This window comes from Danio rerio, chromosome 18 (genome assembly GCF_052040795.2).
Source record: "Danio rerio strain M-AB ecotype USA chromosome 18, GRCz13ab, whole genome shotgun sequence".
In the NCBI taxonomy this organism is placed as follows: domain Eukaryota; kingdom Metazoa; phylum Chordata; class Actinopteri; order Cypriniformes; family Danionidae; genus Danio; species Danio rerio.
In genome coordinates this window covers 17,298,491-17,324,804 of record NC_141038.1, presented here as the reverse complement: position 1 = coordinate 17,324,804, position 26,314 = coordinate 17,298,491, and the positions used below count along the sequence as shown (strand labels likewise).

At 36.0% G+C, this 26,314-nt stretch overlaps 2 protein-coding genes across 13 annotated transcripts in view; one reads left to right on the top strand and one right to left on the bottom strand.

Moving 5' to 3' along the window:
* plekhg7 (pleckstrin homology domain containing, family G (with RhoGef domain) member 7) overlaps window positions 1-9,482 on the top strand; it is a 44,615-nt gene extending 35,133 nt beyond the window's left edge. For 5 of the 9 annotated variants that reach the window (XM_087292216.2, XM_087292220.2, XM_087292214.2 and 2 more), the window contains 6 exons: window positions 3,602-3,717; window positions 5,804-5,891; window positions 5,985-6,064; window positions 6,668-6,806; window positions 7,627-7,724; window positions 8,888-9,482. In XM_087292216.2, coding sequence (XP_087148342.1) covers window positions 3,602-3,717; window positions 5,804-5,891; window positions 5,985-6,064; window positions 6,668-6,806; window positions 7,627-7,724; window positions 8,888-8,998 — 632 coding nt within the window. In that variant the 3' untranslated portion in view covers window positions 8,999-9,482. 9 annotated transcript variants of the gene reach the window in all.
* A 1,739-nt stretch (window positions 9,483-11,221) lies between these two features.
* Window positions 11,222-26,314, bottom strand: part of eea1 (early endosome antigen 1) — a 45,321-nt gene continuing 30,228 nt past the window's right edge. The window contains exons 19-30 of one of the 4 annotated variants that reach the window (XR_015514833.1): window positions 25,640-25,970; window positions 25,044-25,145; window positions 24,741-24,935; window positions 22,586-22,768; window positions 22,326-22,511; window positions 22,032-22,163; window positions 20,679-20,864; window positions 19,403-19,641; window positions 18,408-18,528; window positions 18,203-18,301; window positions 12,403-15,356; window positions 11,222-11,895 (exon numbers count right to left, since the gene is read on the bottom strand). Coding sequence is in view for 1 of the 4 variants with exons in the window: in XM_087293048.1 (XP_087149174.1) it covers window positions 15,234-15,356; window positions 18,203-18,301; window positions 18,408-18,528; window positions 19,403-19,641; window positions 20,679-20,864; window positions 22,032-22,163; window positions 22,326-22,511; window positions 22,586-22,768; window positions 24,741-24,935; window positions 25,044-25,145; window positions 25,640-25,970 (1,897 nt within the window). In the remaining 3 variants the exon portion in view is untranslated. Of the gene's footprint in view, window positions 15,357-18,202; window positions 18,302-18,407; window positions 18,529-19,402; window positions 19,642-20,678; window positions 20,865-22,031; window positions 22,164-22,325; window positions 22,512-22,585; window positions 22,769-24,740; window positions 24,936-25,043; window positions 25,146-25,639; window positions 25,971-26,314 lie in introns of all 4 variants that reach the window. The other 3 variants (XR_015514835.1, XR_015514834.1, XM_087293048.1) reach the window with 3 other exon arrangements.

Below are 26,314 nucleotides of genomic sequence, written 5' to 3'. Positions count from 1 at the left end.
ACAAAATCAATATGGTTAGTTTTGATTTCATGTGTACTTTAGAGTCAGTGAGAACCGTAAGATGCAGAGACTTGAATTGCATTATGTTGATGTACTTCCAAATAAAATGAAATATTGGGATGGGGGCGGGGCTTCTCCTTTTTTTTATCATTCCCTCATAGCTAACTAATGGTGAGAGAATTGTAGTTGAAGCCACCAAACTGAAGGACCAGCACTCCAAACACAGAAGCAAATGGTCAGACTTTGATTGATGTTTACCAAAACAAACATTTTTGAAGGAGATTAACCTGCACAGATTAGCAAAATAAACGCTGTAAATTTTAATTTCACACTGACTTTAAAAAGAGTTGAAATTCAGATGTTTTGTTTTAGACCCTAATAAGAACAGACTCTGCCATCTGACCAATCAGAGCAGAGCAGGCTCTTAAAAAGAGATTCAGAATCCTTGACATACCATTTTAGGCACTGTGAGAAAAGAACTGAAGCTGCACTATTTCTCATGAGGAAATGAATGCTTCTTTAGGGTTTTTCTTGTTGTTTTTTGTCTTGAATGAATGTAGATCTATGAGATTCCAAAGTGAAATTAGCGTTAACTGTTTTTGCTTTCTCCAGTTATTGTGACTGCTTAGCATGCTGGTGCTTTGATGTCATTTCGCGTCAAAGCAGGATATTAAAAGCAGTGACAGGTGACTTTTCCAGTTCTCTGACTGTTGCTGAGGCGTGTGTCTATAGACACATGAGAAATATGTGCAGAGTTACAGTTGTAGAAAACAGGGTGAACAACAGAGCTATTTTGACTGGGTCATGTGAGTTAAAACAGGAGAAAGTGCAACATGTTTTGGTAAGCTACAAAAAACATGACATTGCATTTTATTTGACATGGCGTGTGAAATCCCAGTTATCTTTACTGAAGCATTACACGCCTTGTCGTAAATCTATTATGCTTTAATCAGGAATCTGTTTTGATAAGTAGATGAGATTAATACATCATTCAGTATAACTGTAGATAACGCAAAACAAACTATTTATTGAGCTCTGAAAAAAGAGAACATTTCAGTAAATATATTAAACATTAGGGATGCTCCGATTTGGATTTTTAGGATACAGAGTACCAACTCCTTGTCAGAGTGATGGGCAGATTCGGAGTTGCAATTCTACAGCTTCAAGCACATTTTCCCTCTAAGCATGATACTTCAGTGTAGATCTCTCCTTACCTTAGAGAATTAATTCCTGACACATGTCTCTTATAACCATTTAGTGTGGACATATCATGGTCAGAAGCAGATTTACAGAAAATAATAGATAAAACACAGATATAAAAATTGGTAAGAAAATTCACTAACAAAGCAATTTAGAAACAAATGATGAAAGAAGAATTCAACATGTCTCGTTGAAGTTTGGAGCGCTTATTTGATGCATAAGAAGTTAAAATGCACACCTAGAAATCCATTACTTCTTTATTAAAAGAAAATTTGTCCATAAACTACTGTTTATTGCAATAAGTATGTTATGATAGGTTATTTTATTAAATATTATTGTTAAAACAATTTTTTTAATTTTCCTAATATTTTCAGCCAGGTTTTAATGAACTTGCAATATTGTTGAAAACACATAACTTTTAGTTCTGATATGCAGATAGATTTCTTGTTATTGTAAACTCGTAAACACACAATTGTGATCGGTTCATGAGATTGGCGAGTACTGATCGAGCCATGAAATGTGATTATCGGCTGATACCAATCTCTGGCCGATCGATCGGAGCATCCCTATTAAACATCATTCAAAAACATACTTAAGTGTAAAATAAATTATTTATTTAATAATATTTTAAGTCATGTATTTATTTATTGAGTTTTTGTAATGTATATTATATTTTAGAATTTACGTAGATTTAAATAAAGATTTAAATAAAAAAGCCTCATGAAGATAATAAAAATAGCAGCAATAAATAATAAATAAAATATTATTTATTTCATTCAAAAAATTTTAAATATATTTGCTAAATTAAAGATTTACTAAGACAAACATTTAAATAAGGAAGCCCCATGAAGATAATTAAAAATGTAAAAGTATCAATAAATAATACGTTTTACATTTTTTAAAATAAACTTATTAAAATATATGACTAAGACAATTATTTTTTAATTAGATATTTTTATTTAGCTTTTTTAAAAGTTACAAGACAAATATTTCAATAAAAATGCCACATGATGTTAATGACTATATGTTGCAATAGTGATATTTTACTGCTGGCACTGACAATTTCAACGCATTTTAGATTATGATTATATTAATATTCAAAGTGTTCAAGAGCCATTAACCCCTTATCCCCCATCTCAGCAGGGTGTTTTCACACCCTGTAGTTCGAAAGAAGTCAGGAAAGTGGGTGAGCTCAGGTATGTTTAAGTGAAGGGTTTGCATGAAAAGTGGAGTTTCAGTACATTACATACACACTACAGCTGATTTATACAGCAGCAACACAAACACAGACGCAGGGGAGATAGACAGTGATTCTGAGAGCAACAGCAGATCTGAGAGCTGTGTGGAAGTGGAGGATTTTCAGTGTATAAAATATTGTAGTGACATTACTGTAAACTATTACTGTAAATCATTTTGACTAAGGTGTGTCTTAGTCTTAAAGACATCTTAAAAGAGTACTGCTGACGATACTAACTAACTTTGCCTCTGAATAAACAAACTAAGGACACTGATCACACACATAGACAGAAGAATCAACACAAACTGAAACCGCATCTTTTTTTTAAAGACGATGAGTGGCAAATTCGGATTTTACCAATAAAAAATGTTCCTCACAAACAAATTTCTGTCACGTGTTAGCAGACCACTGTAATCCACACCTGTGGATCCACATGTCAGCTGTGCTCTTCTTATGGGGAAATAAGAACACAACTTTCATTGCGGTACAATTATAAATGCAACACTGACGATGCTTCCACATTTCTTTTTAAACCAGAAGAACGAATTTACTCTAAACAACGCAAAAACAACAAATTTGTCACCTTTTAGTGAAATATACGTGTCCTAATAGTGTTTTTAGCAACATGGGACGCATATATGACGGTCAACATCTCATAAAATGTGCTTTGGTGTTTCGTGAACCTTTAATGATCATATTTCTTTGCCTTGACTGCACTATTCCTTATGGCCAGACAGGCATGAAATTATTAATAGGTGAATGTCCTACACAAAAGCAGTTTCTTAATACAAAACATTCCAAGATGCCACTTTCTGAAGAACACACTTCATGACACATCTCTCATAACCAATATAAGGGTGTGTTCGACTCTTCCTGGTAACTTTTGTTCAAATCAAACAAGTGTGTAGGAGTCTACATCTAATGGGTGTGAGCAACACAACGGCGGGTCATTGTTGATGAAAGAGCTATTACTTGAAATGCAATAGGAAGAATCGGGAATTTAAAGTCCGTCCGTTGTCTGCGGCTCAATAACCAAAAACAGGATCTGTTATTGTACACAAGCGCTAATGTTTGTGTGGACGAACCCGCTAACGTTTTATAGACAAGAGCCTTTGTGTGGACTGATAATACAATAGCATTTCCACCCTGTTTTTCTCTTTGTAGATGATCTTGAAGGGAAAGTCAAGTGGTTGGACAACTATCAGAAGGTGAAGCAGCTGAAGGAAACTCTAGTGTGGCTTCCTGTTTGGGAGAGCGATAAGAGGGCACACGTTCCTGAGGTCTGTACATTTCTTTAGAATGGGCTTTATACACAGACTTTTCATTTTCAGTCATCCAGCCTAAGCGCTTCTGGTAAACTGTTGCATCATTACAAAATCACGTTTAAGATCTGATTTCTTTAAAAATCTGTGATTTTCACTGCCTGATTGATATACAAAATAAAGTGGGTATCAGAGGGGACAAGAAGCTCTGCATTAAATTATATTTTTCCACGCCATGTCTTTAAAATATGGAATTAATTTTACTCCAATATTTTCAATGGAGTTTCTGCACTGGCCTGCTGCTACTGATGGCACTTGTGGTTAAATGCTCTTTCTTCTTATTTTATGCTTAAACAACTAAATGAATGCTTAAGCCTATTGAACGGATTGTATTTTAAATACAACATCTATGCTGTAAAAAGAACCTTGTGAAATTAAAAATAATCACATAAACCTTTCAACGGAAATTTACCATTGGCTGAAAAACATTAGCTGGGCATATACCCCATTGGACTATATGTTGAATTTTGAAATCGTTGTTAATAGCGACACCAGTAGCCACTGAGTGAACTCCAGTCTGCAACACATTGGCTGCGTCTGAAATCACATAACTACTGACCATATAGTACGTTAAAAACGTACGTTAAAACGTGTGTGAGCCGAGTAGTGTGTCTGAGTTGTTAATAGTACACTGTAAGACCTTCAACACAACGTTCCACGTTTAATGTACCTTTAAGATTTCACCAGCATTGAACTAAAAAAATTTAGCTAGCTAAACAGAAAGTTTTCAATGCAATAAAATGTTACGTGTTACGTATGTTATGTTACGTATGCTACATGTTACGTGTCACAAAGTTACATGTTGCGAAGTTACGTGTAACTTCTGAGTAGCTATTGCCTACACTGTGATCACCTTCTATTTATGCCGAGATTTTGAAATGCGCATCCAATTAACACTAAGCTATTCCATTATGTTATGCAAGAGAATTTTTATTTTTTTTTGTATTACAGAATTATATACATTGTCGGAGAACTATTTACATTGTCAAAATGTAACAATGTTGTTGATTTTTTTTGACATACATTGTCAAAAAAGCTATTTTTTTCAACACAACATTTCACCTTTAATGTACCTTAAAGATTTCACCAGCATTGAATAAAAACATTTAGCTGCGTAAACGAAAAGTTTTCAAAGCAGTAAAATTAAAATGTTACCCTTTACGTATGCTACATGTTACGAAGTTACGTGTTACAAAGTTACATGTTGCAAAGTTATGTGTAACTACACAGTGTATGCGATAGCTGCCCGGATCACCTACTACTTACGGCGAGATTCTGAAGTGCGCATCCAACATATGCTCTGCCATGATATTACGTAAGAGAATTCATTTTTTTAGTAGTAATGCAGATAGCATACAGTATTATATACATTGTCAAAGAATTATATGCATTGTCAAAATGTGACATTGTCGTTGTTTTTTAACATTTTGAATGGCAAATTTTTTCAACATTTCACGTGTAATGTACCTTCACGATTTCAACAGCATTGAATTAAAAACATTTAGTTGACTAAAGTTTTCAATGCAATAAAATCTAAATGTTACCATTACGTATGGTTTATGTTACGTATGATACGTGTTACGAAGTTACATCTTACGAAGATACATGTTACGAAGATACATATAACTTTACAGTATAGGCGATAAGTACACAGATGACTTACTACTTCCAGCAAGATTCGAAAGTGCGCATTTAATCGGTGCTACACTATGCTATGATGTCACGTGAGAGAATTCAGATTTTATAAGTATTAATACAGATAGAATACAGAGTTGACATGTAAACTATAGTTGTATACAATAAAAAAAGATATAATTTATATACATAGTCAAAACGCAAGAAAATTCGTGAACGGGAGTGAAGCGACGCAACTTATGCAAGTGATCAAGTGAAATGCCAACTGGCCCAACTGGTGCTCGAACCAGCGACCTTCTTGCTGTGAGATGACCATGCCCCCTGATTTAACCTCTCAATATGCTTTTCCCCCTCATTTTATTATCCAATGTTTATAGAGATTAACTATTTGATATTCGGTCCTTCACAGTCCCTGAAGCACCTGCTGAAACCTGTGACACTGGAGAACCTGGTGATTAACCGCAGCCTGTTGCATGATGGGAAGCTTTTTCTCATAGGTCAGACTGATGAACTGTTTCCTTTTTTATTTTTTGAAATGGTTGCGCAGTTTGCTTATGCGACTTACTATTATTCGGACTTTTTCCACACAGAAAACACAAAGCAGCAAGAGGTCTATCTGTTTCTCTTTGACGAATTCCTCCTAATTACGAAGATCAAGAGGAATAAAAAGGTGAGGTTATGTAACGGATTAAATAATGTGTGTATATATAAACGGAGGGAAAGTTTGAGTGTGGTTTGCTGTTGGTCTGTATTGATGTACTGTAAATCATGAGTGATGCATGTGACGTGGTATGAAAATGGATTTGTTGATTCTGTCTGGGAGCGATGATTGATTCAGGCCATTTTATTCTCTAAGGTTGAATAGAGTTCAGTGGATTGTCACAGATTAAATGACTGCACTGAGTGACTACTGGAAATGGAGAGTAAAAGTGCAATGAATAACAGTGGGATGAATCAATATTTGATTTATCTCATCAGATGCTTTTAGATCAGAGATGTCCAAAGTAAGGCCCGCAGGCCAAAGTTTACCCATTGTAAACCTTGGTGGTTAAAAGCGTGTTCATTTCTTTAATTATTCAGCAATTCCTTCGCAGGCCACTAGAAGGAAGCCTGCGTACCACCAGTTTTAATGCTACTTTTACTTGCTACTACTGCACAATGCAGAATCACCAGTGCTCCTTGAGGTTTACAAAAGCACAAGAACATTGGTCTGAAAGGCTTTTTAAAGACAAAACATTTAAAGCATGATGTGTGTGTGTGTGTTGTGTAGCAGAAGTCTGGTGTGGTGGACTTTGCTGCGGGTCAAGAGCTGGAGCTCTTACTGCAGGAGGGCTGCAGCTTCACTGTGCTGGACCAGCCCATCTCTCTGGACCGCCTGCAGCTCAAGAACATTGACCAGCTCAACGCTACAGGTGCTCAACACATACACACACACACACACACACACACACTTATCATGCCTCGCACACAAATACAGACCCTTACACACAAAAACACACATGCGCATCCACCCTTACACACACATGGAAGCAGACAAACAGGCACACTCCCATTCCCCCACACATTCACACACTCATACACACAAACACATAAGCTCTCACAAACAGACATGCGCTCACACCCGACACAAGTGTCCAAACACACCCACACACACATGTCATTTCACTCTGCAGCCTAAGAGCGGTTACTCACTGAAGCTAAGAAAACTAGGTTGCTGTTTGAAGTAGTGTTAGAAAGGCCAGCAGGAGGCGCTAAACCTGTGGTCTGCGTGAGTCCTAATACCCAAGTAAAGTGAAGGGGACACAATACTGTCAGAGAGCGCCGTCTTTTAGATGAGATGTTAAACCGAGGTCCTGACTCTCTGTGCTCATTCAGAGTAGGGGTGTAACGCTGGAGTCCTGGCCGAATTCCCTCCATCTGCCTTTATCGATCATGGCCTCTCCCCTCCACCAATAGCTGGTGCGTGGTGAGGGCACTGGCGCCGTTGTCCTGTAGCTGCCGTCGCATCATCCAAATGGATGCTGCACACTGGTGGTGGTGTGGAGAGACCCCCCTCATGATTGTGAAGCACTTTGGGTGTATAGCCATACACAATAAATGCGCTATAAAATACACATTACACTACAAACACACACACACACATCAGATTAATTTCACATTTCTGTTCTAGCATCATTCACTAATCCAGAAATGTGACCAACAAATGATTGTGTGTGTATGTGTGTGTTTCAGCATCTACTCTGCCCAACTCATTCATCATAATGCATCAGAATCGCTACCAGCAGTGCATCGCTGTATTCGTTCTACAAGCCCAGAGCGAGTCAATCAAGGTCAGCTTTCAGTGTTTTTCCTGACTCTGAAACATTAAGCTTTGCCATCGCAGAAATAAAATATAATATCATAGAAGATCATCATTTTAAATTACACTACCTGACAAAAGTCTTGTCTTGATGCCAGTTGTAAGAGCAACAAATAACAGCTTGACTTGTAGTTGATCATATGGAAAAGTTGCAGAAGGTAGATTTTCAAATGAATCATCTGTAGAACTGCATCTTAATGATCACAAATACTGCAGAAGATTATTGGAACTCACATGGACCCAGGAGTCTCACAGAAATCAGTCAAGTTTGGTGAAGGAAAAGTCATGGTTTGGGGTTGCATTCAGTATGGGGGTATTTAAAAGATCTGCAGAGTGGATGGCAACATCAACAGCCTGAGGTATCAAGACATTTGTGCTGCCCATTACATTATAAACCACAGGAGAGGGCAAATTCTTCAGCAGGATAGTGCTCCTTCCATTACTTCAGCCTCCTCCAGGAATCCTGCAAGAACGCTTTCTTTGCCATTCCAGATGACTTTATTAATCAGTGATTTGAGGCAGAGATGTATGGATGCAGTTCTCCAAGCTCATATGAGTCCTACACAATATTCATTCTTTTTTCACTGCACCATGACTTCATATTGTATACTGGACATTACTTCTGTTAAGACTTTTGTCTCAGCAAAGTCAGACCTTACTGTCTTAATTAATTAATTTAAAATCAAAGCATGATCATATTTTATTTAGGTAAAATAAGCGTAATCTAGAGGCCTTTGTCTTTCATATAAGCCACTTCTGATACCAAATGATCAACTAGAAGTCAAGTTATTATTTGTTGTTCCTAAAACTTGGATGGGTGACAAGACTTTAGTCAGGTAATGTATAATAATGTTTTTCATTAGTCAAATAAAGACAGACAGCAAGAGACTTTGCTTTAAATAAATTAAGGAAAGAATAGTTGCATTAATAATATTGGATTTAAATCATTGTATTAGTATTTTCATCAATTATAATGAATTATTTGTAATTACTTTTTTTAATGAATTTAATAAACGTTTTGATGAAATAAATGCAGCCCTGGAGATCAGAAGAGACGGACAAACTTGATTGAAGAAAAATGCCGAACAGCAAGTGTGTGTGTGAAGATGAATAAATGTGTTGTGTGTTTTTTAGAAAGCCTGGATGTCGGAGATCGAGAAGGCCGTGAGTTCTCTGCTGAAGCAGGACAGTCTTCATCCACGCGTCAACAACTCTTTTCACTATACAGAGTCGTCACAGATCTGATTTACTGTACACACAGACTTTCAGGAGAAAATACCCAGAGTGCCAATGGACACTGCAGTCCACAAAAACATCTCTACTTTTAGCCCAAAAATCATTATTTCTTCCACTTTTCTAAAGTTTACCAGAAAGCCGACACAATATATCGAGTCTGAGCTGGTCAGAAATCCCCATCAAAGTATCAAGTCTATCTTTATGACTTTGTGAAATCGTAAGGCTGAGTTCTGGACAGCAATGGTGGATTTCACAGCAACAGTTTCCTCCGCTTATTCAGTTCAATTAAAGCAGAACAAGAGGAACTACTTTTCAGTTCCCCTTTTCAACGTTTGGAGAACAATCTTGCACGTTCCTGTCATAAATAAAGATGGTGGATTTTGTATTGTGAGGAATGTTAAATGCAGAACTTGTACATTAGCCTTAATGCTATGAGTGTGTTTGTTTGTTCACCCTTGTTCCTGTTTGTATAAATTTAAAAGACAGAAAATGATGTTATGAAGTGTCGGAGTCTTTTCTGTTTGACCATGAAAACTAAAATATTGTCATATATGCCCTTCCAGCTGCAACCCATCACTGGGAAACATCCATACACACTCATTCACACACATACGCTATGGACAATTTAGTTTATTTAATTCACCTCTAGCACATGTTTTTGGACTGAGAAGGAAACCGGAGCACTTGGAGGAAAGCCATGTGAATACGCCGCCGGCTGAGTGCCTTAGTGTCCGACCAGTGATGATATACAGCCATATTGCACTGCTACTAGTGTGATATTGCCTATTTACAACAGTTGGACGGCATAATCGTGTGTATAAAAATTTTAATCAAACACAGAGAGACTTAAAATCCTTTTGTTTGAGGAACTACTTTCTTCTGCCATTCATTCACATCTGTGGCTGACGTTAGAACAGCAGAAACCATTACAAATTCACCAACGTCACTTTAACGCTGGTATTTAAATGATTCTCTAGCATAATATCAGTCAGTTTAAAGACATTTCTCAGTATTTCTCTGTTACTATCGAGAGATCACAATAATTAACCCTGAAAAAGCCGACTCAGCACAATCACTACCAGATTACTGTTGTGTTTGCAATCAGGAAAAATGCTAAACACATGCGGGCATTTCTTCTTTCTTTTTACCGAAGTAGTAGTAACGAAAACGATGTTTAAATCTTCTAAAAGCTTATTATGCGGTTTCTGTCACCATCTTGTGAATCGACAACATCAACCGTCTTTGCTGTGCTCGAAGAAAAGCTAATAGCTGTTGATGCGCTGTCTCTTAGAAATGATAAATATTTTAAATAGGCATTATCCTTATAAATAAACTGCATAGTTGCAATCTAAACAACTACATTCTCGACTGAAAAAGCCTCATAAGTACATTATGTTGTTTAACAGCAGCGATATTTGTCAAACTGTAGAGTGCCCTCTGCTTGTCGCTGCATGTAGGTGGAGTAATACACAAGGGTGAATGGTGAAGAGACTGGACAAGTGCTGTTATTTGCAGAACATCCCACAGCTATCAACCAATCAGATTCAAAAACCAGACAGAACTGTTGTGTGTGTGTGTATGTGTGTGTGTGTGTGTGTGTGTGTGTGTATTTATATATATATATATATATATATATATATATATATATATATATATATATATATATATATATATATATATATATATATATATATATATAGAAAACTGTTTGCCTTTTAAATACTAAAAAACTGCTTTTGGTTAAAGATGAGACATCATGTTTTGGTTTACGGAAGTAAATGTTTGAATTTAACGTTTAAATTTCTTTCATGAAAATTAAATTCCAAAATATGGGTGAAATAATCTTGCATCATTTAGAAAATAAACATGTATTTAAAATTATACTTAAAAAAAATATACTTAAAAATAATTAAATATAAAGTTTGTGCTCAATAATAAATTGTATTGTATGATAAATGATTCAAAATGTTCTGTAGACAAATGTGAAAAACCTAGAAGTTGAAAAGATTTAAAGATTTTAAATAACAGAAAACATTAATTAATTTGGGAAAAATCTTTCATTGGTATATAACTAATGTTACACTGAACTACATTCCAGATTTTAGTGGGAGTAAATGTAAATCTATGTAAACAAGTTTAAGAGCAACTAAAATGAAACCCCAAAAACAAATTCAAGCATTCCAAATATGAATAAACACCACAGCCATCAAACAACACTCCATGAGGCAGACAGAAAATAGAAACAACTAGTTTATTATTTACTCTTAAACATGATGGAAAATTAGAAAACACATAATACCTCTGAACATGTTTTTGTCTTCCATAACATCAAAACATCTCAGTTCGTCAAGTAGTTTACCATCAAACAAATCACCTTCGCCATCTGCTGTTTTACACCTTTATTATATTCTGATAGTGATTCTTCATCCACGTCTGATGCTCTGCCAAAGGAGTGAGCAGATCTCCTGCTTCACAAATGCACAGAAGATGACAGAAATAAAGCTGGATGTAAGGCACACACCAACATGAGCACAACATGACTATGAACACCCTGCCGTTCAGCCAATGGATCGATAAGAACAATAATACTGCATGACATCCATATAACAGACACTGCTAGTGTGTAGTGCTGACCAGAAGTGATGTACTTTGCATTTGCGACCACACATGAGCTATACAGCACTGTTAAAGAAACACTCCACTTTTTATTTAGGAAATTAGGCTCATTTTATCATTCACCAAGAGTTAAACAGTGGACTTTTACCATTTTTAATCCATTCAGCAAACCTGAGTTTGATGGGAGCCCTTTTAGCTTAGCTTAGCATAAATCATTGAATCAGATTAGACCATTAGCATATCAAAAATGATCAAAGAGTATGGATAATTTTCCTATTTAAAGCTCAACTCTTCTGTGGTCATATTTGTGTATTAAGACAGACAGAAAGTGAAAAGGTGTTGTTTTCTAGGCTGATATGGATAGGAACTACACTGACGTAATAATTAAAGAACTCTGCTGCCGTACCACGGCTGCAGCAGGCACAATAATGTTATGCAATGCCTGAAAACAGTCCTCAGATAGGTAGCTAGGTAACAGCGCTACATAATATCATTGCACTCAATGCAGCCATGGTACTACAGCAGAGTTCTTGAATTATTACGCCACAATGAAAGTATAGTTCCTAGCTATTTCGGCCTAGGATATAGTAACTTTTAATTTTCTGTCTGTCTTGGTGGAATATGTAACTACAGAAGAGTCAAGCTTAAAATAGAAAAATTATTAAAGTCTTTTTTGAATGTTTTAGTGAAATGCTAACGGTCTAATCCGATTCAATGATTTATGCTAAGCTAAGCTAAAAGTGCTTCCGCAAGACTCGGAGATCGGCTTAATGTATTAAAAAATGGTAAAACTCAACTATAACTCTGCGTGACTTGTAAAATGAGCTTATTTCCGAAAGTGTACTGTTCCTTTAATGGTAAGAGAAAACACAAAGTGAAGTCAGATGGAGGTCGTATATGGCACCGAGTGGCATCTATGATATTGTTTTCGATGGCGGCACACAAAATTAAAGGGATATTATTCATATAATATTACATTTTTTAAAGTCACCTCACTTGACTGAGCTGGTGAAAAGCGCAAAACATCCTGAGACACTTTAACATTGTGTTTATGCTCCTGAATGCATCTACTGACACAAACCGCATGAAATCATTACCTCTGAATCACACACGATTCACGATGTGCGATCTTTTAAACTGAGTGAAAACATCTATTAGACAGAGATACAGTGAAGTGTACTGTACAGCAGTGAGTGCTCAGACAATCTCACAACACGCTCGGCTTCTGCTAAAGATATAGATCAACAACAAAGAAAACTGTCATTTACTGACCCTCATGTTGTTTCAGAGCTCTATGAAAGGAAGATGTTCTGAAAAGAATTAGCTTGTGTCCACACAATGGAAGTAAATGGGGTTCAAATGTATTTTGAACAACACAAGGAAAATTTTATAATTTACTGTTCTGCAAATGAAACAGATGTACTTTTATATATCAAAAATAATACATCTAAATCTTATTTTGAAAACATTTTAGTTCCCATGTAGTTTCTATTTGTGAACAAAAAACAACAGATAACACTGAGAATGGAAACTGTTTGGTCATTAAAGGGACAGTTCTGACAAAACTGAAAATTCTTTCAACATTTTCAGACTTTTCACTGTTAACAGAGTTTTTTTTAATTATGAACACAAAAGTTAAGAAAGAATGTTGGAAAGCTGTAACTATTGACTTCTATACAGTAAGATTATCTTGTTTTCAATGTTAATTTATTGTTTAATGTAAACTTTCAATGTTTTTTTAATTCAATATTACAGTTCGTAACATTCTTCAAAATATATTATTTTGTTTTCAATTTTTAAAAATCCCACAAAGGTTTGGAACCACTTGAGTGTTATTTAACATCACTTTTCTTGGTTTGGCATGAAAAGATGTTTTGAAACATTGGTTACAAGTTAGGGGGGATGGAGTGTGCGGAGTAGGGGTCACTTCTGCTATATTTGCAAAAATGCAATGGAAGTTAAAAGAAAAACCAAAAACTGTAATCAACATTCTTCAAAACATTTTCTTTTGTGTTCTGGAAAACAAACAAACAACATGAGATATTTTGAAATGAAGTCAAAGAGAAAATAGACTGATCAACTACATACTTAAAAAACATTTTTTTGTGTACTACAAGAGGCAAAAATAAGATAAAAAGTCTTGTAGAAGTTTGCAGAAAAACATTTTTTGTTTGTAGAAGTCAATGAGAAAGACATCAAACGTATTTTGAACAGTTTCTGTTGTCACTTTTTTGCATTGAATGACAAAAAAAGATCAACAAAGTCATCACCGCTCTTCAAAACATGTTCTACAAGTAGCAAAAAAATGAGAAAGAAACAGAAACTAAAGAAATATTTTGGAAAAAATGTTAGCAAACTAAAACATTCTGAATAAATAATGTGGGAAAACCACAACAGAACACACTGTAAGAGTTTGCTTACTAACATTTTTGAAAAATCGTCATGTTGTGCACGAAAAAAAAATTTGTAAAAGCAGTTTTGGTTTCAATAGACTATTTACTTCCATTCATTTTTTTCTTCATCACAATAATCTACTAAATGGAACACAGTACACTGTTTGGTCTCCAACATTTTTCAAAATATTTTTGACATAAAAATAGACTTTTAATAGATAATAGATATTTATAGATAATAAAAATAAGTCAGTTTTCATTAACTTCAATAATACACTTGATACACGATAGACATCAACAGGAACTAAAATGTTTGTTTACCAACATTCTTCAAAACATCTTCTTTTATGTTCCACATATGAAATAAACAGGTTTGGAACAACATGAGGGCGAGTAAATAATGTCAGAATTAACACTATTACATTTTGGAGTAAACTATCCCTTTAAACCTAAAGGGTTAGGGTTAGGACAAGCCTATTTGATGCCATGAAAGAGAGAGAATCAACTCAGGCTGACGATAAACACACTGTAGCAGCTGACTTTAGAAACACAATCAGCGGTCTGTCATTCATTTTCAATAGCGCTAGCACACAAAACAAAATCACACCCAACGCACAGTTATTGCTTAAAAGCAGGGCACATACATCCAACATGTGATAAAAAAGAAACCAGAACATAGAGACGTTTCTGTGTGCGCAAATCTTTAAAACGATCACCAACTTCTGGTGAGATTATAAATGAGAAATAAACATCTCCACAGACAGAAGAGCAGCAAAAAAGCAAGCATGTACATCACACCCCACGAACCGTATGTTAACATGCCCACACTGAGTGACAAATAGAGTGACAATTATATCGCAATTATTCACATGTGCCTCTTTTAGTCTGTACAACTACTTACAAATATGATATATCAAATAAAGAGCAGCTTCCGTTCTCCTCTGCACGCTTTAAAATATCATGTCAGTGTAAAACCTTAAACATTTAAGTCAAAACTCAGGAACTGCTCCTTTATTTTGTTCAAGCGGACCCTTCATTTTTCACCCATCGGGGTGTGAAAGCGGCCCGTAAGTGGCAAAGGCACTGGACAGAGGAGGACAGGTTTAATTTAGTGTTACCTCCGTCTGACTGGCAGCATGATGAGCCCACCCGTGACGTGCAGCTCCTGTGTTTGCTGTGGAGAGGTCAGGGTGAGCGGGACTTGCAGAGGGGTTTCGGGCGGGACAGGGGGCCGATCAGCCCTGGAGCTCATCAAAGCAGTTGTCACACACTCGAACGGGCTTCTTGGAGGAGGGTGTGAGGGCGTTGCGGGCAGAGCACTCTGCACAGAAGATGTTCCCGCAGTGTCTGCAGTGGTGCTGGAGAAACACAGAGGGCAGGTCTCAGGTCAGCTGGGTTAAAAAACTTGTGTGATGGAGTGATAGTTTAGGCTTGGGTTGATTGATCAAAATATTTAATTCACTTTGATTTGGAACTGATTTATTTGAAGATATTTCTGTCATTCACTTTTTTTTGTAAAGCATATGTTCAAGAAAGTGAGTACATCTGCCAATATTCAATAATACAATACATGGTGATAATAAAAAAGATGTATTTTTTAATAATAGTTTTTAGGGGTTTTCTCCTTTATTTGGATAGGACAGTGGAGATTTTACAGACAGGAAAGTGTGGAGACCAGAGATAGGGAAAGGATCGGCAAAGGACCTCGAGCTGGGATTCGAACTCGGGTCGCCGTTAGCACCTTAGTGCTATGTGTCGACGCACTAACCCAGGCATGGGCAAACTTGATTCTGGAGGGCCGATGTCCCTGCAGACTTTTGCTCCAACACTAATAAAACACCTGAAAAAACTAATCAGTGTCTTAAAGATTACTAGAAAGCTGCAGGCATGTGTGTTTGATTAAGGTTGGAGCAAAACTATACAGGACACCGGCCCTCTAGGATCTGGTTTGCCCATCCCTGCACTAACCACTAGGCTATTAGTGCTAAGAATGTGCAGGTCACAGTGGTTGTTTTTTTATCAAAAATGCTTGAAAACTTTATTATAAAAATAAATAGTAATTCATTCATTTTCTTTTTGGCTTAGTCCCTTTATTAATCTAGGGTCGCATCAGCCGAATGAACCACCAACTTATCCAACATATGTTTTACGCAGCGGATGCCCTTCCAGCTGCAACCCATCTCTGGGAAAATTCCATACACACTCATTCACACTCATACACTGGACAATTCAGCCTACCCAATTCACCTGTACCACATGTCTTTGGACTTGTGGAGGAAACTAGAGCATCCAGAGGAAACCCATGCGAACATGGGGAGAACATGCAAACTCCACACAGAAATGCCAACTGACCCTGCCAAGGCTCGAACCAGTGACCTTCTTGCTGTGAGGTGAACGTTTTATACGAATTATAAATAGCCTATAAATTATGGGCTATTTGTTGTCCAACATATTCATTTGAACAAGTTAATCTGGTCTACAACATTCCCAAGATAAAGATTGTCTGATTCTTCATAAGTGTGCCTGTTGTTAACAGGCGATGCAGTGGCGCAGTAGGTAGTGCTGTCGCCTCACAGCAAGAAGGTTGCTGGTTCGAACCTCTGCTCAGTTGGTGTTTCTGTGTGGAGTTTGCATGTTCTCCCTGCATTCGCTCCGGTTTCCCCCACAGTCCAAAAGACATGCGGTACAGGTGAATTGGGCAGGCTAAATTGTCCGTAGTGTATGAGTGTGTGTGGATATTTTCCAGAGATGGGTTGCAGCTGGAAGGGCATCCGCTACATAAAAACGTGCTGGATAAGTTGTCAATTCATTCCACTGTGGCGACTCTGGATTAATAAAGGGACTAAGCCGACAGGAAAATTAATGAATGAATGATTGTTAACAATTTACAATGAGGCTTCAATTGTTAACATCAGTAAATTAAAATAAACTGATGATAAAATTACTTGTAAAGCTTTTTTTAATATTTTAGGTGATGTAAATATCTTGGTTAAGGTTTATTAAATCATGATTACTTCAACTTAATGGTCACTTCATTGCACTTAATAAAGTTAAGTGCACTTTTCTTTTTAAACTAACATTACCAGTGCAGCAATTGTTACTCACCCCTAGGGCCAGACAGAATCTGTGAACATGTTTTGCTATTTCTGCAAAGAAATTTTGCAAAAACATCTACTGATTTATGTGGAATGATTTTGGGAGTATCACAACTAAAAATGTAATACATGAAATAAAAACAAATAATACCTTTTTAACTTTTATTTAATGTTTACAATGCAAATCCACTTAGATCCACTTAATTGGTAAACAAAGTCTCTCATTTAATAAGTCTACTAAAAGACAGAAAATATTACTTTAAAAACTTTATTGTAAATAAATCAAATGAACATTTTCATATTTGTCAATAATATTACTGGAATTAACCTCAAAATTGAATAAGTATAAATTTAAACACCTTTACACAAGTAAATAAGCAGACTCACTAAACAATGAGCTAAAAATCTGAGAAAATCTGCAGATTTCTGCCCGCACAGATTCTGTGTAGGCATACCCATCACTGTTGATGTTAGTTTATGGTTAAACTAATGTTTATTAATGAGATTTTATTGTAATTTGTTTTACTTAATAATCTGCCATAATTTTTACTCTGAATATTTACATACAAAAAAATAGTGCTCTTGAATGATTTATCCTGACTAATTGCATACAAAAAAGTATGCACTTACATCACAACTTAGTGTGTATCATTAACAAATACATAAATGATGTAGAAATATTAGTATGTATGTGAAAATTGTCTGCATTTATATATACATAATTAATATGCGCTGGACAAGCACATTCAAATTCAAATATCAACTTTTATGTTGTACATTAGTCACATATAATCATGAAACTACTAAAGCAAAACACAAACATAGTTAGTTTGCTACTGTATATAATGTAATAGCTCTGCAATTATTGAAACAAGAACATTTGGGAACATTTTACGGTATCCTTGTTAAACTTGTTCCATGTAATTACAATAGTAATTACAATTAATTATGCATAACTACATTCAACTAGCTCTAAACAAACACATTCTAACCACATAGTAAGTACATGTAGTTAATTAATATTACTCGGTAGTTAAAGGAATAGTTACATTTTAACAAGGACACCAAAAATGAAAGTGTGTGTTATAGAGTGAATCTATAATGCAGACCTTTCTGACAGTGACGGAGAAGCCTTTCCCACAAGCCATGCAGTTCTGCACCTCATGGTCTTCTGTCCACTTCCGTGTGAGGGATTGTGACTGTTTTATCTGAATCAGGAGAAAAAAAGAGCCACATAAAAGACACTAATCTTTAGAAAAGATTCTGAATTGTACAATCAGTAATTTCAGTGTGTCTAATGTTGCTAAGTCAGACCTGTAAGGACTGGTTCTCTCGACCAAGCTCCTGCATGGCGGCAGTAGTGTCGTCCAACTTCCTGCGCATCTCCAACATCTTAGCCTGAAGCTTCTCCATCTCCCCTTCACCCTGGACGCACCTGGAAAATGAGTTATTTGCTATTATTGATTACTTTCTACTTATTAAAGGAGAACTTTTTATAATTTTCAGTTGTCGTCACACCATTAGGCAAAACATTTATATACCCTGTCGATCGCCAAGTCACAGGCTAAATAATTACTCTATTTTTTTATTTTCCAAAAACCTGGAAAATTGTTGTGCAATCAGGTTTAGTGTTATAAACCAACAAGGAGACACACCTAAGCTGTTCTTCTACAGATTTCCTTCATAGAAAGATCAGCCAGAAAAGAGAAATTTATGAATTTGCGCCAAATACTAACATTATTGATCCATAACAAACATATTAGCTACAACTGTCAGTGTGTTTGTATGCTTTTTATACAGTTTCTAATCTAATTTGCAGGTCAAGTGCAATTTAAGTATAAATAGCAGAAGTGAATGAACAGATTCTTCCTACCAGCAAATATTAATCTATTTAATTGGATTATGAAAAGATAACGTTAGACCAGTTTGTGCTGCGTTTCTATAGAGATCCCAGTGTAGCTGCCATTCTTTTTTTGCTTGCCAGGTCTCCGCACAGGTGACGTGATCAGTTGTGGAAAATTCTCTTTGAGATTTGATTCCTTTTGTTTTCCAGAAATGTCAGAATAGCATATGGCGGCCCCGCCCTCTTCTAGTAACTCATTTGCATTTAAAGAGAATGAGAAAAAAATCTGTGTTTTTGCTCACAACCAAATAGGAGCAACTTTGACAAGAAATAATTAATGATCTACTGTGTGATGTGAGCTGAAACTTTACTAGCACATTCTGGGGTGACCAGTGACGTTTTTAACATCTTATGTAAAGGTGGACAATATGTCCCCTTTAAAGCTCCAGATATCAGTATCTCAAACCTCTCAAGTAGTGCACGTCTTTCGTCTTGGTTGTTCTGGACTGTTGCTTCCAGCACGGCAATCTCTCCTCTCAGCTCATCCGTCTGTTTCTCCAGCTCACCCACCCGCCTCTGGCTGCTCTGCCACTCTCGCTTCAGCGTGGCCACGTTCTCATTCAGTGCCGTCACCTGCATGGACATCTTCACCTCAGCCTCTTCCCTCTGCCGCACCATCTCCTCTTTAGCCTTCACTTCTGATGCCTGAAGATGGAACAGAAATGTAACTTCTCTGTGGATTTTTTTTGAAAGCAAGTTTGCTAAATAGGTCAGCCAGAGAGGTTACTTGCTAGCTGGTAAATTTTTAATAAAATAAAATTGTTTAACATTGTTTAAAGTATTTTTATTAGGGAGACATTTAAATAAATTATCAAAAATATATATATTTGTTGGCTTTTGGTCAAAATTTATGGAGTATAACTCCTATTCAACCTATTGTGTTTCTGTTATAAAACCTTAAGTATCCTCCCAATTTATAAACATGAATAAATTAGTACAAAATGCTAGCTTGGCTCACTTACATCAGCAGGGGATTCTACAGTGGAATAAATAAACAAATAAAAATAAATAAATAAATAAATAATGTGAAACTTAAGAAAGCAACATATAATCAATGAAAATAAATAATATTTTAATAAATATTAAATATAAAAAAACCAATAGCTTAGTTTTAGTCTATAATAGAACCAGTCATTATTATTATTTTTATTATTATTATTATTATATAACACTATATTTGGTTATTTGTAGTAACCTTGTGATAGCATTTGTAGATATTCATTATTATATTAAATATATAAAGAAATGTTTCTAATATTGTTATTTAATATTTTAAATAAATATCAATATCATTGATTATGACAAATAATAACATTGTATTAGTAGTAAATAAATAGTATGCTATAAAGTAAAAACTATTTTATTAATATTATTGTAATAAAATATTGAAAATAAATCAATAAATGTATTAATATTAAATACAAAAAGTCTGCAGGCAAGTAAATGTTATTTTTATGCTAATCACTAATATTTTATAATATTAGCAATAGTATTAATAAGAGTTACTATTAAATGAATGCAATACATAAATACAAAACAAGTATTACCTAGCAGTACTATATTTTCTCACTAGTAGTAGTAACATCATAGTACCAACAAATGAAGACAAAATAACAACTAAAATAAAGAAATAACATCAATAATTTTTAAAAAGCAAGCCAAATAGCTAATATGACCAGTACCAGCTGCTGCTTTATTTTGTTGGTCTCAGCCTTGAGCTGCTGCTCATTCTGTTTGATGGAGTCTCTGGTCTTCTGATGCTCTCTCTGTTCTTTCTCCACAGATGCTTGAGCCGCCTCTACCTTCCCCTGCATCTCCACCTTTTGCTGGATCAACAACTGCTTTGCTGCCTGCAAGTCCTTCAGCTCCTGCCAGACACAGAAAGAATTTGCTGTTACAACCAGTGGGATCTGAACTGTTCATGTATGGGTCAAAAGCCCAGAGCACCAAACTATACCATATGAAGTTATAAACAGTCATAATCAAAGAACATTAATAAAATTTGTGAATTCAATACTGGTAATTTACAGAAATTCTAATAAAATGTGCATTATTTGTCAGAGTTATTGTACAGGATTTAAATTGGAGATATTTTATTTTAGGAATTTCTCAGTTTTTTTTTTCATTCTGCTTGTGACAATTGAGTACAATTGTTGAAATAAAACAGTAATAGTAAGTTGCTATGATTATTTTATGACTACTATAAGCCACAGCCATAATAATAATAATAATATAAAAAAAATAATAAAAAAAATAATAATAATACATTTTATTTATTTCTAGCAACTCAAGGACACCGCACAATCAACAAGAGCAATAAAACAACATGAGAAATAATAAAATATAGACAGCAATAGTGCAGATAAAATTAAGTATTAAAAGCCATCCTAAATAAGTGGGTTTTGAGTCTAGATATGAATAGTGTGAGGGGGTCAATGTTCAAAATCACCCAATGTCAATGAGTCAATATCACCCTGCAGCCCAAGACCAATTACTCACTGAAACTAAGCAGGGCTGAGCTTGGTCAGTACCTGGACAAGACACCACATGGGAAAACTAGGTTGCTGTTGGAAGTTGTGTTAGAGAGGCCAGAACGGAGCGCTCAACCTTTGGTCTGTGTGAGTCCATATGCCCCAGTAAAAGTGAAGGGGACACTACACTGTCAGTGGGCGCCGTCTTTCGGATGAGACGTTGAACCGAGGTCTTGACTTTCTGTTGTCATTAAAAATCCCATGGCACTTCTCGTAAAGAGTAGGAGTTTAACCCCGGTGTTCTGGCCAAAGTCCCTCTATCTGCCCTTACTATTAGGGCTTTCCAATCCACCTATAGCTGGTGTTTGGTGAGTGCACTGGCACCGTTGTTCTGTAGCTGCCATCGCATCATCCAAGTGGATGCTGCAAACTGGTGGTGGTGTGGAGAGACTCCACTAATGACTGTGAAGATTTTTGGGTGTATGACCACACACAATAAATGCGCTATATAAATACACATTACATGATTGTTAATGTGAATTTCAATGTGTTTTGGGGTCTAACCTTTTCATTCTTCTCAGCCAGTGTTTTGAGATCAGCAGACAGTTTGTTTTTGTCCTTTTCCAGGGCGCTTTGACTCTCTCTCAGCTCCTCGCATTGAGCTTTCTCCTTCTTCAGCTGCTCCTCTGTTTGTCCCTTCAAAAGACACAAAGACCCAGTCAGATCATAAAATAGCACACGATTTGTCTGTGCTAATCTGCAAATATAATTTATGACTGACAAATATTTCTGTAACCTTCAGAATCTGTGATTCAAAGTCTTGCTTGAGAGTGTGATTTCTCAGGCTTGTTCTGTTACCTGTTGTTTCTGGAGCTTCTGCAGAGTCTCCACTTGCTGTTTGATCTTCTCGTCTCTCTTGCTCAGGTCTATCTCCATCGCTGTGTGGCCCGTCTTCAGCTCCTGGATTTGGGTTTCGTAAGCACTGAGCTGGTTCCTGTTGGTCACCAGCTCCTCCTGAGCAAGAACCAACTTCTCCTCGCACACCTGCATGGCCAATAGAAAGGTTATTATTAGGTAGTGATGATTTATTACGATAGTTTATTTTGCATGAATCAGACCTTAAGGTCCTGGCGTACAGCAGAGAGCTCAGACTCTTTGCCATAGTAATCAGACTGAAGGGCGGTGAGACTCTCTTTGGTGCCATCACTGGTTTTCTGCAGCTCTGCACAGCGATTCTTCTCTGAGCTCAGATCTTTAGACAGTGCTGTGATTTGCTCCTTTTGCTTGGCTTCCTCTTCGGTCTGAAACACAATTCCAGTTTATTCAAGGACGAAGTTTATGTCACCTTCATTTCTATCAGGGAATCAACAGAAAATTAGTAAAAGTTCAGACACTGTGTTACACTTATGGCCTTTTGCATTGAGTAGTATGGTTTAATAGAGTAACAATAAAAAGGGCTGGACATTTTTACTCTATATTAATTTAACTGCCAATCACACAGGAGAAAAGCGGAACAACAGGAATCTTCAATTGTATTGATGTTAGAGATTAACTGCATTTTTTCCGGCCTCTGAAATGAGGTTATGCTATTTAATGGACCCTATATTTTTTGAGGCTTCAGTCATTGTTGGGATACTCATTTAAAGCTGGAAGCAACAACAAATTATATCAAAATATATATTGTTATCATTTAAGATGGAAAAGAATTATCGAGATTGCATTTTTGCCATATCACCCAGCCCTAAGTACGATGCTCATTTATATACGGTTCCACTGTAAAAGGTTCCTAAGGGTACCGAAAGGATGGAGGTAGTCTCACTGCTGAATGCTACTGGTGTACAAATAAACGTCACTTGCGCATGCAACAAGACAAACATAGGAAATGGCATTTTAAAATACACAGCTGAAACAAAACACCAAAATAATACAATGGCGGCACACAACAACGAACCCTGCTCAAACAAAGCTTGTCTCTTCTTCTGATGAACAACCACATACCAAAAAGCAAGAACATGATCAGCTGTAGGACTTCTATTGTTGTTTTATGGTATCTTTCACAAGTCACATCTAAACATGTGAGCTTTCATTTCATTCGTGTCTACGTTTATATATTGTGCCAAAAGATGATGATATGTCAGATATGTCAGCCTGGAGGGCAGGCATCCTCCATATTTTAGTTCAAACCCCTAAACTAACTAATCAAGCTTTTTCTAGGTATACTAGAAACCCCCAGGCAGGTGTGTTGAAGGAAATTTATTATGCAGGACAACCACTTGTTTAGCTTTCTCAATTCTGCAGAACACAAAAGATATTTTGCCATTATTTTACCAAAAGCAACAGATTTCACCAACTCCAACATTTATGTTTTATGATTCACGATCTGGACAAAAATACAATGAAAGTCAATTGGATCCAAAACTATGTGGTTACCACCACTCTTCAAAATATCTATGTTTCATTGTACTGACAAAAAATATATACAATAGAATCCAATGGAAACCCAAACTCTAAATATAAAGAAAATAAAACAAATAGAAAATGGATCTCAATAGAAATTGGAACTGATTACCAACATTCTGTAAAATATCTTCTAAATTTTTTTTAAATGTAAAGTGGGTAAACACTAGACATGCCCACACTACGTCTATTCCAATTGCAAAAATTGTTTTCAATAGAGGTACACACACACTGACACCACAATTAAGCACCTTTCACATTACTTAACAAGGTATCCGCTTGTTAAGTGGTGACGTGTTGGTGGCGTCAACACCAATACTGTTTCCGGGTCCAAGCCGCCACTTATTTGAGTTGAGATATTATTTATTTATGATCACTTTTTACTCATTTCACACATTAAAATTAATTTTATATATAGTCATAGTGTACTCAACAATCTCTGGGCTTGCTGCATAACAAAATTTTAACAATTTATAAAAAAATTAATCACTTTCTGCCCATCGGATATTAGGCATGGACATATATATTGCGATCATGATTTTCGCTTTGTAAACCTTTATAATTACCATTTCATGAGTCTCCCCATAAAGTTAAATAGAGTGCTTGGACCCGGAAGCCGCTTCGCGTGATGTCACACTTAACAAGCGGATAGAAAACATTGTAAATATGGGTATACTGTGACGCGTATGGTGTACAGCCCGCTTTGGGAACCAAAAATATTTGTTACGCAGCAATCTTTATCCAATGAACAGTCTATTTAAGTGCCTGTTTCTGAGCATTTCATACTACATCAGTTAATAAGAGAAACATACATGCCTTTTTAGCAAGGGAAGCCTGTAGCTCAGACACCTGTGCCTTCAGTTTCTTCACTTCCTGACTGAAGGAGCCTTGCGTGGTCTTCAGCTCTGCCTGCAGCTGCTGTTCACTCTTTTCTTTCTCCTTCAGTGTATCCTGACACTGCTTCAGCTGAGCGTTCAGTGCAGTCAGCTGAGATTGAAGACTCTTTTCTGCCTAAAAGATTCAACATTATTGCAAAATATATCACGATTCGTCTAAAATGGGGTATATAAGCGATGCTATAAGCGATACATAAGCGATGCTTTTTTTGATCAATCTTACCTCTATCGATTTCTCCAGCAGACCTTTGACATTGCTGAGCTCTTTAGAAGTGGCCTCTGAGTTCTTCTGAAGCTCTTGCTGTACTTTTTGAAAAACCTTTTCCTAAAAAAAAAAAATAATAAAATAAAATAAAAAAGACAGTGATTTAAACCTTTTTGTGCAACATTTGCTTTAAAAGTGTGCTTGTACTGCATCACTGCATTTAGGGGAGAGAGAGTTTTAAATGTATTGCTATATCAGCTTTTCTGGCTATTTTATGGCAAAACCATTTTATAAATATTACTTTTCTATAATAATAAAAAAAACTTTAACAATAAAAATACATTAACAGTAATAAATCTAAAACATGTTAAGTTTTAGTTTTAGATAAGTTTTTGATTGACTTTTAAATGAAATTGCACTATTATTGAAGGATTCACATTTAAAAATATTTCCTTTAAAGTCTCTCCAGATAACAATTGTCTGATAACATTAAAAATAGGGCAGTCCAAAAGAACAGGTTTATTACTGCATTAATATTTGTTTTGTAATGCAATGACTTTCATTTATTTTTATACAAAGATTTTTTTGAGGCAAACCCCTGTTAAGCGACCAACCTTCTCCTCCAAAGTGGCCTTGCTGCCCTTCTTCTCCTTGTCTAATTGAGTCTGGCTCTCTTTCAGAGCTTTAGAAGCTTTGCTCAGAGCCTCTTTCACTGTCGCCACTTCTTTTACCAGCGTTTCTTTCTCCCCCTGAGTTTTCTGGAGATCTGAACTCAGACCCTGCACCTTCTTGTCCAACTCTGCCTGCTGCTTCTGACCCTCCTGAGACAGTTTATCCAGGTTGGCCTGCAGGGCTCCACGCTCCTGCTCTGCTTTCTCCAGCTTTTGTCTTGTTTCGGTGAGAGCTGAGCTTTTCTTCTTTAGCTCCTCTTGCTGGGTGGAAGCTCTAAAGAATCAAAGAGGACATCAAACATCATCCCTGTGCTCACTAATGCAGAATTTGATACACAGTAAAAATGTTTTTTCCCCATTACAACCTTATAACATCTGATGAGCAACTTCTAATAAACAAGAAGTTTTTTTTAGAATATATTATACAAATTACATTATAAGCATGTCATTTGGTAAAAATGTAACCTGCTTAATGAAAAAAACTGACAAATGCATTGAAATGGTAAATTACAAATGAAAAAATCATATATAAAAAACAAGTTGATATAGATATTTCTCCAGTAGTTTTTTTAGGTAACAGTTGGAAGAAAGAGAATTTAACTATAATGATTAACTATA